The 18,506-nt window shown below is 38.8% G+C and overlaps 1 protein-coding gene across 1 annotated transcript in view; it reads left to right on the top strand.

The window, feature by feature from the left end:
* slc45a2 (solute carrier family 45 member 2) overlaps positions 1 to 18,506 on the top strand; it is a 25,299-nt gene extending 6,793 nt beyond the window's left edge. The window contains exons 3-7 of the mRNA XM_058414918.1: positions 2,938 to 3,278; positions 9,912 to 10,055; positions 12,181 to 12,304; positions 14,696 to 14,901; positions 18,262 to 18,506. Coding sequence (XP_058270901.1) covers positions 2,938 to 3,278; positions 9,912 to 10,055; positions 12,181 to 12,304; positions 14,696 to 14,901; positions 18,262 to 18,489 — 1,043 coding nt within the window. The 3' untranslated portion in view covers positions 18,490 to 18,506. The remainder of the gene's footprint in view (positions 1 to 2,937; positions 3,279 to 9,911; positions 10,056 to 12,180; positions 12,305 to 14,695; positions 14,902 to 18,261) is intronic.

The raw sequence follows: 18,506 nt of genomic DNA, 5'->3' as shown, positions 1-18,506 counted from the left end.
TTAATGTAATGTAAAATGTAAAAAATTAATTTAATGACTTCTCCAACCGGCGGCACGGTGGCTTAGTGGTTAGCACGTTTGCCTCACACCTCCAGCATCCTCCGCTCACTGTGTGTGTGGAGTTTGCATGTTCTCTCTGTGCTTGGTTGGTTTTCCTCTGGGTGCTCCGGTTTCCTCCCACAGTCCAAAGACATGCTACTAGGCTGATTGGAGTCTCTAAATTGCCTGTAGTGTGCGATTGTGTGAGTGAATGAGTGTTACCGCTGTATCCTGCCTTGATGCCCGATGACGCCTAAGATAGGCACAGGCTCTCCGTGACCCGAGGATAGATCAGATAAGTGGTACAGACAATGAAATTAAATGAAATGAATTCTCCAACCAGGAAATTAACTTATGTACCTGCATATCTAAATATATTTAACTTCCCTGGTGCAAATAATTACGCAACATCTGAAATTATGTTACTGACTTATCATACATACAGTATACTGTATGGTGCATCTGAATCCTACCTTTACTTTACACCGATCAGGCATAACATTATGAGCACTGAGGGGTGAAATATATAAGACTGATTATCTCCTCATCATTGCACCTGTTAGTGGGTGGGATATATTTGACAAGGGCCAAATTGTGATGGCTAGACGACTGGATCAGCGCATCTCCAAAACTGCAGCTCTTGTGGGGTCACTCTTCAGTGGTCAGTATCTATCAGAAGTGGTCCAAGGAAGGAACAGTGGTGAACCGGCGACAGGGTCATGGTCCGATCCAACAGACAAGCTACTGTTGCTCAAATTGCTGAAGAAGTTAATGCTGGTTCTGATAGAAAAGGTGTCAGAATACACAGTGCATGACGGGTCAGGGCTGTTCTGGCAGCAAGAGGGGGTCAACACAATATTAGGCAGGTGGTCATAATGTTATGCCTGATTAGTGTATCCCATGCCCCCCACTTTTTTTTGCCATTCTAACAGAAAACATTTTATACATTTTATACAGGAGACATGATGTAATGTACAGTAACAGGTTTACAGGTTTATTGCTTATCCTTTTGTAAATTTGAGCCAGACACCGTGCTTGCAGATTTTGAAACAGATTTGTAAAAGGCGAGACTGGACATGAGCCCGATGAAAGAGCTCACACCACCATGTGCCTGATTCCTGTATAATCACAAGATTAAACAGGATATTGTAAGGGTAATGATGTAGTTGGTGGCAAGATGACTAAGGTGATACAGATGACTAAGTGATAGCTGAGCACTCATGGATTAAATATATCTCTCTGTCACTCTGTCCAAACTCACAACACTATTATCACCGTAATTCATTCATTCAAAAGCATCCTAACCTTTCAGTAAACCAGTGAAAAATAATGAAAGAGAATTTTTTGTTTGTATTCAGCCAGCAATGAGCATGTGATGTGTAATTAGGACCTTTTCATTTTCCTTTTGAATTGACGCTGTTGTGTTTTTGCTCTTGCATATTTGTGCACATCATCAAACGTAGGCGAAGCTCAGTCATAAAACAAACAAACAAACAAACAAGCAAATAAATAAATAATTATGGTTTTGCAATGTTTTCAGCCAATAATACGCTTTGACATCTCTACGTATTTTCTTTTTCCTTTTTTTTTCTTTCTGTATCTCAATTTATTAAAAAGTAATACAAAAGCAGAAATGTTTACAAAAGTGTCCCTAACAGGTGCCGCCTAACCATTTCTAAAATCTCACTAGCTTATCCTACTAAGTGTTTCAGACATAATGCTGTTGTTGTTTGTGTTAAGCAGCCCGAGAATGCCTTCAGCACGAGGAGCATGTGCATGCGCATGAACACATGATGCTTTACACGTGCATCTTAGGTTTGCATAATTAATCTGTGTGTGGAAAAACATGGAATCTGTTAATTACAGCAGCTGCTCTGAATGAAATTTCACCATGGTGATAACACGAGTGAGGTTTACGTCTAAGTGGTGGTCCTTTCCCTAAAAAAAATAAATACCATAAAATAAAATAAATGAAAACATATTAGATAAAACAAATATTTTTATTGAATTTAAACTAAGTGCATGCAGGCAGAACATACTGTTTGTTATTTATTATACTGTTTGTGACATAAATTAGCAAACAAGTCTATATAAAGGTAAGGGAAATGAAGCATAAATTAAATACACTGATCAGCCATAACATTAAAACCACCTCTCTAATATTGTGTTGCCAAAATGGCTCTGACCTTTTAACTTCACAAGACCTCTGTGGTATATGGCACCAAGACATTAGTAGATGATTATTTTAGTCCTGTAAGTTGTGAGGTGGGGTATCCATGGATCTGAATTATTTGTCCATCTCACAGATGCTATATCAAATTGAGATCTGGAGAATTTGTCAACACCTTGAACTCTTTATCATGTTCCTTAAACCTTTCCTGGCAGTGTGCAGGGTCAGCACGGGCACCCTGACTGGTCTGCAGCTGCACAGCCCTGTACGCAGCAAAGCTGTGATGAACTGTGTGTTCTATCACAGCCAGCATTAACTGTTTCAGCAATTTGTGCTACATTAGCCCTTTTGTGGGATCGAATCTGGCCTTTGCTCCCAGCATAGATCACTGAGCCTTGGGCAGCCAGATTGTGATGGCTAGATGACTGAGTTAGAGCATTTCCAAAACAACAGGTCTTGTAGGGTGTTCCCAGTATGCAGCTGTTATTTTCAACCAAAAGTGGTCCAACAGAGGACAGACAGTGAACCAGTGACAGGGTCATATTTATCTTGTTTTCATTTTCTCATCACGAGCCCTTGAGATTTTAACAGGTGTGTGCATGTTGACATTTTATATTGACTATACTTTGTCTAGTGAATCAATAAAAGCACAGAAGGGAGGCATTTGTCTCTTTAAAGCACTTTTTCTCATTGAACCTGACATCACTTGACATTGTGTTCCTCCGCAGGTCTGGGTGGAGCATTTGGGTACCTGACTGGTGCAATGGACTGGGGTCATTCTGCACTGGGAGCCCTGCTGGGCTCAGAGTACCAAGTCATTTATTTCTTCTCAGCACTCACCTGGGGCTTCTTCCTCACTGTGCACCTCTTCAGTATTCCCGAAAAGCCTCTGGGAAAGCAGCATCCCACTGAGCCCTTGGTCCCCAGCGCCCCCTTGCTGCAGCCATCAGTAATGAATGGTTCCTCATATGGTTCTATGACTAAAGAACCTGAGCTGCGCCCTCGCTCATTCTCGGCTTTAAGCGAGGCCAACTCCGTCACATCCAGCTCTAAGCAGCCGAGCAGTGAGGTGAGTCATCTGCTGGTGTGGTGCTGTTATAGGAAATTAATAAACAGTAGGGTGGTTTGCTGAGTAGATGAAGCAGACTGTTACAAAATCAGACTATTTTCTTATAACAGTAAGTCCTGAGGAATTTGGAAGTTTTTTTAAACTCATTTTATATCACAGCAATTTGCCAATAATTGTTTATTTATTAATGAATGATACATCATAATTTTCACACTAGACAGTTTCTGTTATAAAATATGTTGTATCAGCTTTAACGAATTTTCCTTGCCAGCCTCATTTTCTCTCTCTTGAAGACGGCACAGCTTGTCATATTATTAAGTAACAAAAACGTGTTCACATAACAATGGGCGATAAATATGACCTCAGTGACTAATCATAGTATTGTTGGTATCAGTTGGGCTGGTTTCAGTCTCTAGAGTTTACACAGAATGGTGTGAAAAACATGAACATCATGTGAGAGAAGGGTCTGTAGGCTGATTAGGTAGACTGGTCTGTGCTAAGAGGACGTCTATAGTAACTCAAATAAACACTCTTTACAACCATGGTGAGCAGAAAAGCATCTCAGGATCCACAACACATCAAACCCTTTAGGTGGATGAGCTACAACAATAGAAGACCACATGATGTTTTACTTCTGGCAGCCAAGAACAAACTGGACAATTGAAGTGTGAAAAGAATTTTTTGTCCAGTTTTGCTCAGTCTGTGCTCGTTATAGCCTCGGATTCTTGTTCCTGGCTCATAGGAGTGGAATGTGATTACATCATGTCAAGATTAAATCTGGATTAATTTTGGTCAGAGGCACGTTAGACACTGAGGCACAAACTGTGAATTGCTGTTTGGGGATATAAGAAAGAATTTTGTGTATTGGATTTTTCTCATAATGAACCACCTCCATCCTTCAGAATGTGTCTTCTGAGTGGGTCACATACACTACTGCTGCTGTTTGTGCTTGTCCAAGGTCTATAAGGATATTCAATATCTAATTAAAATTGCCAGTCTGTGGCTTACACCCACAAGACCCCCTATCTTCAACTGAGCATTATTTGTCCTTGCTGTTTTATTTTCTATTCCTAAAAAAACCCTGAATCATGTCAATGATCAGGCATTTAACCACAACCCTGTTCATAGCTTCTGCTACAGAGTCCTTCAATGATTAACCGGCTGCTTCTTTTACACAATAGACCATCTGTCCCTGAGATTGTCACAAGAGCTCTTCTTCTGCTCCCTAAACCTCCAGCTCTCAGTTCTAGCAGCCACCGAGGATGACATGCATGGAAAGATTTAACTGTTGTATAATATTAGAGTGACAGTTCAGCATAAAATAATTTAATACACACAATGGTCTCCTTACTGCACATGTATTTAGATGTAGGTAGAAAATATCAGCCTTAAACCAGACATGCTGATGTGGTGTTAGGCACAAAGGGCGACTTCCTGTCATCTAAAAATATAAATAAAACCTCCCCGAATGTTGGTATTGTTTGTAGTGGTGGCGGTGCTGTCAGCAGCCATTTTCCCTGATTATAACTTAAAGAGAACCTCATTGTTTGTACCCACTGTAGAACCGGGTATGAGGGTGCAGAGGAAAACTCAGGCGGCAGGTGGAATTTTAGTGAGTTCAGTCAGCAGGTTGATGGAATCCAAAAATAATTAGGTCCAAACCTCTAATAACAGCCAGCCCTTAGGACCTGACTCAACCATTTTTGGTCTTGGGTCTTGGCCAGGCAACAGTCATTGCTGTCAATTTGCAAATCCACCTGTGCAAAGCCTAAGTGGAAGTCTACATCATATATTTCCACCCATAAAATTGCACACTTCTTTGGGTTTGTTGTGAAATTTACCTGTCTCAGGATTTCAGGACATCCCACTGTGTTGAATATAGCTGGCAAACATTACTTTAATGATTAAAGATTATGTCCAATCACTGTGGGACTTCTTAAATACTTAAATACAATAGCATGCATTTCAGGTAACCAGTATGGGCCACTGTGTACAACCACACCTGGTGGAGTCTTCTCCGTGATGAGTTCTTCTATGAGGTTCTTTCATCCAGGTAGAGCCAAAAACACTTCTGGAAATTTTCATTGCACCTTGTGCCCTCTGGGATGGTGAGAGGTAGTCTCCATAATGGACCTGATGTGAACTGGGTCACATCCAGAACCATCATTGCCAGAACCACAGGAATAGCATCTCTCCACAGTTTCGGGAGATTGAGGTGGTACATTTGATGTGCATCACTTCTATCCATTTATCTGACCTCATAGTTACCCACCTTGTGTTGTGACCTCAAAGGTTCCTTGTCAGTTGCGAGATAACTGACTACTTAGGAGGCAATTTAAAAGTCCATGCAAATAAGTAGAGGGAAAATCACAGCAGAAATTTCACCTTGTAACCTCTGCCCTCTGGGATGGTTAGGGGTAGTGTTCCCTACAGGGGACTTGATGTAAATGTGCCACTCCTCCCTCTCTGAAACTACTGTTGCCAGGAACCATCTAGACCTCGAAGGTCTAGAAAGTACAATGTTATATTTTTGTTATATCTTCCCTCCTTCCCTGATGTCTAAGATGCCACAATGCCTGTGTGTACAATAATTCAATATGCAGCAATGACTGCCCAGCCAATAAAAATGGGTCATTAGAGGGTTGTATGTTTCATCCTGTCCTTAATGCCCCACAATGGGATTGTAATGAGCCACCTGGAATAATGGCTCTGCACTTCCACAATGGTAACATTTCTTATTTTCAGTGTCCTGCCTCACTTGGTATACCCTTATGTTTAATATAATGTAAAGGTTAATCTTTAAGTGGATGTAGGTGAGCGCAAATTCTGGCTGGAGTATTTCACCACTGATTACTCTTAATTATTCGTGATGAAGAGACTCATCACATGTCTGTTCCAAGAGAAAACCCCAGGGAAGCATGTAGTCTCCCCCACCACCAAGCATGATCATGACACAGCACAGACACTGACAGCCATGGCACCATTTCTGCAGCCAGATTGCACATACCCCTGACCATGCACTACACTTCGTTAAAAGCCACCCACCATCATAATTTCTAGCATTTTCTTAAACCAGTTTATTTCAAATATAAGAGTTGAAGCAGGGACTATAGACCACCTCCTTGCTAAGTTAATGACTTTCCAGAGTGACTTACATAAGTGCTTATGTAAGTTCACACCTCATCTTCAGCAAGAATGTGCACTTCATGGTACATTCATGCTTGATGTGGAAAGCCTGAAGCACATCAGGGATCCAGATCAGTGATTTCTACTCCATTTGGGAACCAGTTCCCTGCAGCACCAGTACATCTGCGTTTGCTTTGCCGCAGCTTTGGTGGGCATGTGATGTTTCCCCTGTGGATAGAGAGGCAGAACTTGGCGAGATGTTGGAGATGCATTGGAGGAATAGCTTGTTGAAATCTGGCTCTAACTTGGTTCCCAGGGAGACAGAACCAGGTTAGAGAATACAAAGAGTGAGCAAGACCACGGATGTCTAGACCAGGGACCACTGCCATCAGGAGTCATACGACAAATTGTTCCAGTACCACCAGCTGATGAACTGTTATGCATCCTGCTCCTCTGCTATCAACCACTGGTGACAGGAATGTTTCAGCTACTGTGCATAGTTGAAAGGGCAGCAAACCTTGAGAAGCTGCAGCAACTAGAAATGTTGGCGGTGCTCCTAAGGTGTCTGGCCAACGTATTGATACTGGCATAAATAGCAATAGTAAAGGAAGGAGTCACAGAACTCATTCCTCCTACAGCTCTCTGCTGGGTCCTTTTCTGTTCTCCTAGACAACTGTTGCTAGATTTCTCCATCTTTAAGTGAATGCAACCTTGGGGTAAATATGGACAATCAGTGCTTATCTGACAACGTCATGCTGATTTTTTTCTTTACAGCTTCAGAAGGATTTGTCTATTTATATCCACAAAGCCTGCTGAGGTGCTCATTCAGTCCCTTGTAATTTATAGACTGGACAACTGCAACTCTGTAGCAAAATGAACTTTCCCTTGATTAGAGGTTCTAACAGTTCAGTCCCTGTCAGTCTCTAAAATGATGACTGAAAGGCCCATCTCTTCATGATGTATTTCGAGGTTTTGTTTATATTTTTTTCATATCATACTAACCTCCTTGGTGGTCCAGCGGCAGGATCCCGCTCTCTCATTGGCACTAACCCAGCAACTGAAGAGTTAACTCTCAGTGCCGGTCCCAAGCTTGGATTAAATGGGAGGGTTGCATCAGGAAGGGCATCCAGTGTACAAACCTGTGCCAAATTGAAACATGCGGACCAAATGATCCGCTGTGGTGACCCCAAAACAGGGAGCAGCCAAAAAAGAAGAACAACAACAACAATAACAATCATACTAACTTTCTTAATGGGTGTTTAGGCTGATAATAGTTCTAGTCCTTCTGTAGGTTACTCAGGATAAGGGTATCTGCCAAATGCCATAAATGTAAATGTAAGTAATTCCACATGCTTTATGATAGGACTTAGATCTGTGTTGTGACTTAGTCATTGCTTTTTTGGCTTGGATTTGTGTTTTTGTGTCATTATTGTGCTGGAAGGTGAAATTTTGCTTCATCTTCAGCTGCCTAACAGATGCCTGTAGTTTTGTGCCAAAATAGATTTTGCCACATGATTTGGGGTGTTTTAGGCAGGCTTTGATGTTTGTGTTTAGTTGTTATAAAAGACACCCATCTAGCCACTCGACCCCATATCCTACACACAGGAAGAACATGAGATTTGTTGTCAAATGTAGGTATCTAGTACTTGTTATATTTGAAGCTCCATTAATGTTGCTCTAGGTCTCATGACAGCCTTGCCTCTAATCTTGTCTTCAAATTTAAAAGGATATCCTATTCTTGGTAATGTCATGCTGCCCAATTTTCACCTATTTTTGTGTTGATGGCCTTCATGATGTTCTATGGTACATCTCATGTTTAGAAACTCTTACTTACCTCAGACTATTATTGCTGCATAGTTGTATGATCACATTAATTATTTCTGATATAATATAGTTACATTTCTTACATTTCTTCTACTTCAATAGGTCAGGGATTAAGAATAAACCCTGTTGGAGGAGTGTAGTACATCATAAAAGTAAATAATACAAGACAAGATAATTAAACATGGAAATATGTGTATTCAAGTGGTAGATATTGAATCTTTGTTTCAAGAGAGAAAAGGTCATTCTTTTAACTGGATGCCAGTACAGAGAACAGTCTTCATATACGTCTTTTTTGCATCGAGAGATTGTGAGTCGAGTTTTGAGCTGTGCTAGAGGCTTGACATAAAGAAAAAACAATCACCAGTGTTTTAAATCTTAAGTCCTGCTGGGATTTGGTTTCAGATGGTAGGCTGGCATCCATGCTTAGAGCTATACAAAAAAATGTGTATCTGAATGAGGAAAAAAGAAGATGAAAAGTGGTAGGGAAAAAATCATCAGCCTAGCAGAGATGTGATAATAGGCACTGAATCGCATGCATCTGATTTGCTTATGAATTTTCTTCTACAGACAAAACACATAAATGCTAAGTAAAATTAAGTGATTAATTAAGTGTTATTTGGAACACCAGTACACATTTACAGAGTTAATCAATCAGTCAATCATTTGGCAGCATCACAATGTATATAAACTATACAGATACAGTTCACAAGCTTCATTTAATATTAATATCAAATATGAGAATGAGGGAAGATATGGTCTCAGGGCCTTTCGAATAGATGTTGGTGCCAGACTTGCTCTTTTGAATATTTTAGAAACTGCTGATCTCTTTGGAAAATCATGTGCAACAACCTCTAGTGTTGACACAGAATGGTGTAAAAAAACAAACAAAAAAAATTCAGGCGTTCTGCTGGCAGAGACTGATTTGCTGTTAATGTCAGCAGACATGAGAGAATGGCTTGACCGAATCAAGCTGAAAGGAAGGCTATGGTAACTCAAATAACTACTTTTTAACTGTGAAGAGCGGAACAGAATCTCAGGATGAACAACAAGCCAAACCTTGAAGCAGAAGAATGCATTCATGTCAATAATGCCACTTCTGCCATCTGAGGCTACAATGGCACATGCTCACTGGAACAAGATAGTTGAAGACTGGAAAAACCTCACCTTGGCCTTTTTTCTGTCTTCAACGGTCCAGTTGTGAGTGGATAATTTAATATGATTATTTAATTTTTTTTCTATTACTGTTAGAATTATTTTATTGTTATTAGGCTGAGTTTTGGTTTAAATTATTCATTTTAACCTTTTGTTTTTTTAATTTTTATTTATTTTTTTCATTTTTTTTTTACTTTACACCATAAAACACTTGGAGCTGAATTTTAAGTGTAGGAATAGTATATTATTTTTTATTATTTACTCATGTGATACATTAAATCCTATATTATTATTATTATTATTATTATTATTATTATTATTATTATTATATAAATTGTATAAAATATTTACATGTCTGATCATATATTTAAAAAAAGTCAAAAATATCCTAAAAAAGCATAAGTCTCGTCATATTATCACACCGATAATGTTCTGGAAGTTCTGAATCTCGTCACAGCTTCAGGTTCATGTAAGAAACTTTAACAACCTGTTGCACATGTGTGTGTGTGTGTGTGTGTGTGTATATTGCAGGTACAGAAGAGGATGACTCTGAAGTCATTACTGTCTGCCATGATTAACATGCCCAGTCACTACCGCTGTTTATGTATCAGCCACCTGCTGGGTTGGACTGCTTTTCTCTGTAACATGCTCTTCTTCACTGACTTTATGGGGCAGGTGAGAAGAAGCTCACGTGTGGCTTAAAATTAAGCATATTATTTAAACTGCCACTAGTGATACTGCTATATACAAAGGCATTGTCTCTATTGAACAGGTAAGGTACACTATCTGTTTTTCATGCAGTTTTGTTTTGCTCCAGTAGCTGACCTAAAGGATACCTGGTTGAGGTCCTACATAAATTCATATTGTTATATAAACTGACCCAACATTTGTTTGTACTTATGAAGTCCACAGGTTGTGCATGGCACAGTATATTAATAAAACATGACAGCAGTTAGCAGACACCTTTATGCAGAGCAACTTGCATTTATCTCATTTTGTATTTTTCCATCCAGCTGAGCAGGTTGAGGCCTTTGTTCAAGGACCATGCAGTGGAAGCCTGGTGGTGTTGGGATTTGTTATAAGTGGTAGGCTCAGACCTTAACCACTGAGATATCCCTGCACATAATGGCACAAAACAAATCCACTGCCAGTGCATCTCACTTTCATAGTAGATTCTTCTGATATTTCTGTAATATACAAAACCCAAAACTAAAGTAAATTAGGTGACTATTATTGTCTATAACTTATAGCTTCCTGATTTAGAGAAGACATTGTTTTGAAAGATAGTAATCTATCTTACTCAGTTAAATTAGCTAGAAAGCTGGCCAGAAATTTCCACAGGCCACAGAACCTGTTAAGATTGATTAGGACTTTAAGTGAAGTAGCTGAGGCTGAGGAACTGTAGAAGGTATGTTCTGTAAATTATAATTTATTGTTCTCATTTGAGAATAAAAATGACAGCAGCTACAGGTACAGGTGGTGTTGCATTGAACCAATACATCCAACCAAATGTTGCAGAGCAGACAAAGCTCATATGAAAACAACAAAAATCCGTGATGGTATAGATCCCGAGGAATGTATGTTGGTCTCGTTTGTTCATTGTATCTTGATTTATAAAACATTTTACCATATATGAAGAGGAGCAGCACTGTGGCTGAGGGGTATTGAGCAACTGATTACATATTACATGCATGTGCTGATATCAAAAAGCTTTTTTGACTGAATTGCATTGCAGGAACAATGGGAGTGATCATAACTAATAAAACAAATGGCAGGTTATGTAATGTACTGTGTTCCCCTATAATTATTCATGATTTTGTACTGATTTTTCATGGAACTGACGTTGAGTGGGTAAAATAATCAAATACTAAATAATAATAAACCTGTGTAAGTATTTACCAGCATTAATGCGAAACCCTTCAATCACTTCTGGTGCAGCCAGTTAACATTAGAAGTCACCTAATTATTCAAATAAGGTGTGCAATTAAATTGTCATGGATTCGGAATATTGGCCCCAGAGTTTGTTCGGGAAATTACCTAAACAAAGAGCATGTAGGGGATCAAGGAGCAATCAGAACAGTTCTGGAAAAGGAGCAGTCAGTGACTGATAAAAATATCTAAACTTTGAACATCCCACAGAGCACCATTAATATGAAGAACTGCAACTCTGCCTAGAGGAAGCTGTCTATCAAACGTCAGTAACCAGAGTCACAAGCAAGACTTGAAACCGTCTCTAGCTATACTCGTGACTTGATAGCTCAAGTTCTTTTTGTATTATATTTAAACAAAATATTGGCGCAATTTACCACAAACTAAATTCAAATAAAAACTAGTGATAATAGTGTTTAATAAAATAAATTCATGATGAAAATAAATTCATGGCAATGCAGTGTGGCTCCACAACCATGCTGATGTGCACTGTAACAGAAATTTAATAGCTCCATTGATAATTTAGCACTGGATAAATGAACCAAAATTAACGTGCCGCAATTTTATAGCACAAAGAAGCAAATGGTACACAAACATTGTAGCAGAATGACCTCTATTTGCTATCTCAAGGTCATTGAATAAGCCTTCTCTGAGCTTTAGAACCTGTTGTTGTTTCCAAGACAACAAAAATATGGGATTGTGTTAAATAATCGACCATGCGATCCAATTTAAGCTAGCAACAAGGAACAGAGCACAGATATCCCTTTTTATTCTGAGCTGTAAAAAGAAGACATTAAATATTTTAATCACAATAACACACAATATATTGTACAGCTCTTACATATTTCGCCGTATTTGCATTCTTTTGCAGATTGTGTACAAGGGGAACCCGTACGCTCCTCATAACTCCACCGCATATGCCACCTATGAGAGGGGGGTGGAGGTGGGCTGCTGGGGGCTGTGCATCAATGCTGTGTCCTCTGCTCTCTATTCCTGTGAGTATTTACCTTGGTGTCTCTTGTCCTGCTGTTTCCCCACCTTTCTCCTAATGCATGCACATTTCACATTAAAATGGATGTGCAACACTATTTAGAGATAAGAGAAACGGAGTTGCCATTCATCAAAAGGAGATTCTTGGCTGTGATTATATCTGATTTCCAAAGCAAAAGTTCTGCCAAGAAACAAATTTGTATAATTTCTCCATCAAACACTTTGTGCAAACACAGTGGATCAGCTAGGACACGTTTGGTACTTGAAGTTTGCTCCTTTATTTCTGCCCTGCAGCTAGAAGGTTAAAGTGAGGCTTAGGCAGGACAAAAAGCTCAGTCTTGTCCTAGGACTGCTAGTGACATTTGTTTTACATTAGTGTTAATCTTCTTTGCTTTGTGGGTCCTCTGATATCTGATACTCTGATAGGTTCCTCTGATGATAATTAAGCTAAAATGTGTTAAAATGAATGATGTGTCATTCTTTAATGAATATATTTTTTAATTAATGGTCATTTGCTGTGATATTAGAGAAATAAAATACTTTAAACCATGATAATGTAGGAAAATAATGAATTTTCTTGAATGTATGTACACCAATCAAGCATAACATTATGAATACTACCAGGTGAAGTGAACAAGACTGATGATCTCTTCATCATGGCACTTGTTAGTGGGTGGGATATATTAGGCAGCAAGTGAACATTTTGTCCTCAAAGTTGATGTGTTAGAAGCAGGAAAAATGGACAAGTGTAAGGATTTAAGTGAGTCTGACGAAGGGCCAAATTGTGATGGCTAGACGACTGGATCAGAGCATCTCCAAAACTGCAGCTCTTGTGGGGTGTTCCCAGCCTGCAGTGGTCAGTATCTATGAAAACTGGTCCAAGGAAGAAACAGTGGTGAACTGGTGACAGGGTCAAGGGGCGGCCAAGGGTCACTGATGCACGTGGGGAGCGAAGGCTGGTGCATGATGGGTCAGGGCTGTAAAAAGCAAAAGGTGGACCAACACAATATTAGGCAGGTGGTCATAATGTTATGCCTGGTCAGTGTATACTGCAGCAGTTGAATGTTTTAACCTAACTGGTCAGAAGATATATTTGTATAACAGCCGAGTTTAGACTGTAATTCTGGCTGTAACGTGGCCTCTAGGTTAATATTAATGTACTCATTCTTGTTTCTATATTACACTGTACTTGTTTTCATCGTAACTCAAGGACTTAGAAAAAAAGACTAATAATAAGCTGATTTAAAAAATGTGTTAAACAAATTAAATCTTAGAATCATTAAAGTGGTGACTGCTTTTGTTAAGGAACATTTATGTAGCCTTTACAGAAGGTGTCTTTGTTGTAAGCACTTTTTGTAACAATGACAGGCTGCTTTTTAGAGAGAGAGAGAGAGAGTACCTGTGTGTGCAAGAGTATCCATGCTGGTGAGGGAAAGTATTTAGCACTGTATAAACTACATGTCAGAACTCAAATAAAAAAGTAAATATACAGTACAGTGCTGAGGATTTTGTTAAGGTATTTTTATTAATAAAAAAATTGTGTAATAGTAATTTACATTAGAATCAGAATAGCTGGGTTTGAAATAATGGGGAAATTCGAACAGCCAGAGACACATCTCTAAATTTTGTAAAGTATAAAACATCCAGAGCTATCAAGCTAAGCTAATAAGACATAGTATAACATTTAGGAACAGCCATGTTCTTAGACATGTCATTTTTACACTCAAGCTTGCAGCTTATACAAAAATGTTGAAGCCGGATTTTTGTATTTTTTAGGCGGTTTTCACCCTGGGCACGTTTTCTCCGGTCTGAATCAAATTATGATTGTTCTCAGGCCTCCCTGCAGCGCTGGTCTGCTTTCAGATTCACTTGGTTCTATCGAACGCTTATGCATTTCATCTGGTATCATCACAAATGCACATGGATTTGTTATTTTGATGCTATTGTGCTCAGTAAGGCACCTCACCTCCTCTGTATCCCACAGAGTTTTCCTGCCACTCATGGTACATGTGTTGTGGAAATTAATAATGTTGTCACTGGATTAAACACACACGCAGGTTACTTTACTTTCTAATAAGTGTGGGCCGAGTCGTGTTCATATTTACGGCACAGTTCCAGTGCAACCGAACCGGCATCACCTCTTACAGGTAGCCTCAGGTTCAGTTCTGTGGTACGCTTCCTGGACTGTGCTCTGTTTTGAAAGCCTTCTTACACACAGGCAGCTTAAAGAAATTAAAAATACAAAATCTCTTCAATCGTGATGCGAACAGATTACAGTACATATTACAAAATAGGATGTTCAGCTGCATTTGGGATAAAGGGGACATTCGGTATATTTGTTTTTGCTGATTGCTCCTTTAATTACAGTTACATTGTGTTTGTTTTTGTATGTACAGATGTACAGAGGCTGCTACTGCCCTTCATCGGCCTGAAGGGTCTCTACTTCGTGGGCTACTTCGTGTTCGGACTGGGCACAAGTCTGATTGGTCTGTTTCCCAATATCATCTCCACACTGTCACTGTGCTGTGTGTTCGGCGTGATGTCCAGCACACTTTACACCATCCCATTCAACCTGATCTCAGAGTACCACAAGGAGGATGAGGTCTGTGTGTGTGTGTGTGTGTGTGTATGAGAGAGAGAGAGAGAGAGGGAGTCTAACTGTGTGTGTGTGTGTGTGTGTGTTTGTGAGAGAAAGAGAGAAGAAGTATACCTGTGTGTGAGAGCGTATGTGTGTGTGAGTGTGGATGTGTGTGTGAGTGTGGATGTGTGTGTGTGTGTGTTCTGGCAACTTGAGCATTAAATTCATGCCAGAATAAAAGCAGAACTGGGGGCAATTGTGTGTGTGTGTGTGTGTGTGTGGCTGTGTTGCTGGTTTGTCAATCAGAGACAATATAGAACTGTATATAGTGTGGAAGTACTGATTGCTTTGTCACAGTGGGATTCCTTGATTGTAGATGCATTATTGACTGGAACATGTGCATTGCAGCAGCTCAGATTCAAATTCAATATTTTTGTTTTTTTTTGTGCTCAGAGGAAGTAGAGTAAAGAAATAATGCATATGTGAAGTGAGTGACAGCTGAACCAAGGATGATGCACATCACCCTCACACCACACTCCTTACTGTACTCATACCGGATCAAAAATCCCAGGCTTTTTCCTTTGTTATATGGTCTGATCCATTTGTTTAGCTGAAACATAAGAACGTTGTTATGTATGAAGTAAAAGACTTTTCATTTGTGGGAACTTCTGCAGAGCATTCCTGTTACCTGATAGACAGACAGACAGATAGATAGATAGATAGATAGATAGATAGATAGATAGATAGATAGATAGATAGATAGATAGATAGATAGATAGATAGATAGATAGATAGATAGATAGATAGATAGATAGATAGATAGACAGAACACACAAAATCTAAAATGATGTACATTTATTTTAGAAATTAAATGATATTCTATACTGAAGTTTTTCTTCTTAGTCTTATATAAGTGCTGTTAGTGTATAAGGATGTTTGATTGACCCAAAGTCATGTCTTTAGCCCTTTTCTCTTTTATGGTTTCTCTTTTTTGGTTGAATGAGCTTTTATTACAACTGTAGAAAAGATTAAGTACAGAATGCACTAAGTTAAATTAAATTCAGTAGAGCAGATATGAAACACAGTTGTGAATTTTATACACTGGACAGGCATAACATTATGACCACCTGCCTAATATTGTGTTGGTCTCCTTTTTGCTGCCAAAACAGCCCTGACCCGTCATGCACTGCGTATTCTGACACCTTTCTATCAGAACCAGCATTAACTTCTTCAGCAATGTGAGCAACAGTAGCTCGTCTGTTGGATTGGATCACACGGTCCAGCCTTCACTCCCCATGTGCATCAATGATCCTTGGCCGCCCATGACCCTGTCGCTGGTTCACCACTGTTATGCCTATGTTGCACTGTAATGTGTATATACTGTATTTATAGACAGTCAATTCTCTCTTAAGCCTCTCTCTTTTTTTCTCAAATTTAATAAGACAAAAAAGTGTGAAAGCATAAAGCCTATAAACATCACACCATCCAGTGATACATTATTTTCCTTTAACCATACATCCCATTATTTATTGCTTCTTAATATGGTTTTATTCCATTGATGATTTAATTCACTTACATTAATGCTTTCCCCTCATCAGTAGGATGTTTACATGATTAATTGGGAAGGCTGTAAAAAGGGAGAACCAATTTACAAATCCGTCAGCCTCTAGAACTCTGACTGATTAACACTCAAGGTGCTGATTAGAAAATGAAGCTGCTGGGGGAACAGTTGAGCTTTGTAATTATGACATGTGCTTAAGAACAACATCAACAACAACAAATCAATAATTAATTATTTTAGTGCTAGTCCTGATCTCAGGCACCTGTAAGGCTGATGATTAGTAAAATAATGTTTATTAACAGTGAAATCTTAAACATTAATGGTTTTTTTTGTTTGTTTTTGTTTTATTTTTTTTTTAAAAAAGTCTTTTATTGCTATTCAGTCTACCAAGTCTCACTTATTGCAGAAAATATTTGGATGCTTTGAACAGATGTATGTACCTTTTCACCTGCTAGTTAATAGGCTAATTAACAGTTAGCACATAAGATTAGCATTCCAATAAATCAACTCTCTCATGCCAGAAATTTAGAAAAACCTTTCCTGTCATCCTGTCAAAGCGTTCATGCAATGTGTCTTTGTTTAGTAGAAAAAATAGTTTTTAATCTCATTTGATTTAGCAGATAGCTATGTTCATGTCAATCATTAGCGTGATATCTTCCTAATCTTTAAGAAAAAACAAAGCAGGTGGTGAATTATCAGCTTCAGTTGATTACAAATTGAAATAAAAGAAATAAAATATTGAAATAAATTTCTATTTAAAATGAATCAGTAGCAAAATCCCTAAATATATTTTCTCACTGGGAAGGTTTTTTCCTAGTCAGAAGGATTAATTGCACTTTATCCAAATTAGAAAGTGGGAATTCTATTTTACTCAGTCCAAAGGCAGCAATTATGCTTTTACCTAATTGCCAATTTCCTGATTGAAGTTGGGGTTAGGCTTTTTCTCCAGGCAGAAGGTGGGATTGGTATTTTTTTATTTTTAGCTGGAAGCTTCTTTTCATCTCCTTTTCCAATTAGAAAATGAAAATTACACTTTATTTCCAGTCTGAAGCCAGAAATTCAATTGTTCTATATACATAAAGTGGGAATTACTTCTTTTCCCAATTGAAATTATGCTTTTCTAGCCATAAGGTGGGAATTCTAATTTTTATAGTCTGGATGTTTGAGTTACACTATTTCCTAATTGGAAGGTAGGAATTACATCTTTACTTTCCACTGTCTGAGCTGAATGGAGACATCCTGTCCAGGTTGTACTCTGCCTTGTGCCCTGAATCTCTTGGGATAAGCTCCAGGTTCCCCACAACCAAGCAGGATAAGCAGTGTAGAAGGATGGACAGACGGATTGATGGACGGACGGATGGCTAGATAGATAGATAGATAGATAGATAGATAGATAGATAGATAGATAGATAGATAGATAGATAGATAGATAGACTTTATTGATCCCATAAGGGAAATTCTTGCAGCTTAGTCACACACAAAAAAATATTAAATGATGTACATTTATTTTAGAAATTAAATTATATTCTATATTGAAGGTTTTCTTCTTTGTCTTAGATAGATAGATGTGCGGACGGACGGGCAGATGGATGGATGTTAATAGAATGTACAGGATCGAATAAAATATGAAGGATAAAGGAGATAAAGTGAAAGAAGTCCAAAACCAAGCTTAAAGAGATACATTATACACAAACATAATTCTGTTTTAGGGTGCTGATAAAACATTTATGACATGTAATTGTTCACTCTGATAATTGCTTTAGCTCTAAAGCATTTAAGACATTTCCTGAATGCCGGTCGATGATTTACATTCTGTCCTGCAGGAGACGAGGAAGCAGAGTGGGAAGGACGTGTCTGTGCCGAGCAGAGGGACGGGGATGGACTGTGCAGCTCTGACCTGTATGGTGCAGTTAGCTCAGATCATAGTAGGAGCTGGACTCGGAGCTCTAGTCAATATGGCCGGTAGCGTGGTAGTTGTGGTTCTGTCGGCTTCGACCATGTCCCTCGTCGGCTGCCTGTTTATTGCTGTCTTTATTAAACATGTACACTGAACTGAACACGTTGAAAT

This window comes from Hemibagrus wyckioides, linkage group LG18 (assembly GCF_019097595.1).
Source record: "Hemibagrus wyckioides isolate EC202008001 linkage group LG18, SWU_Hwy_1.0, whole genome shotgun sequence".
Taxonomy (NCBI): domain Eukaryota; kingdom Metazoa; phylum Chordata; class Actinopteri; order Siluriformes; family Bagridae; genus Hemibagrus; species Hemibagrus wyckioides.
This window is presented reverse-complemented; position numbering and strand designations above follow the sequence as displayed.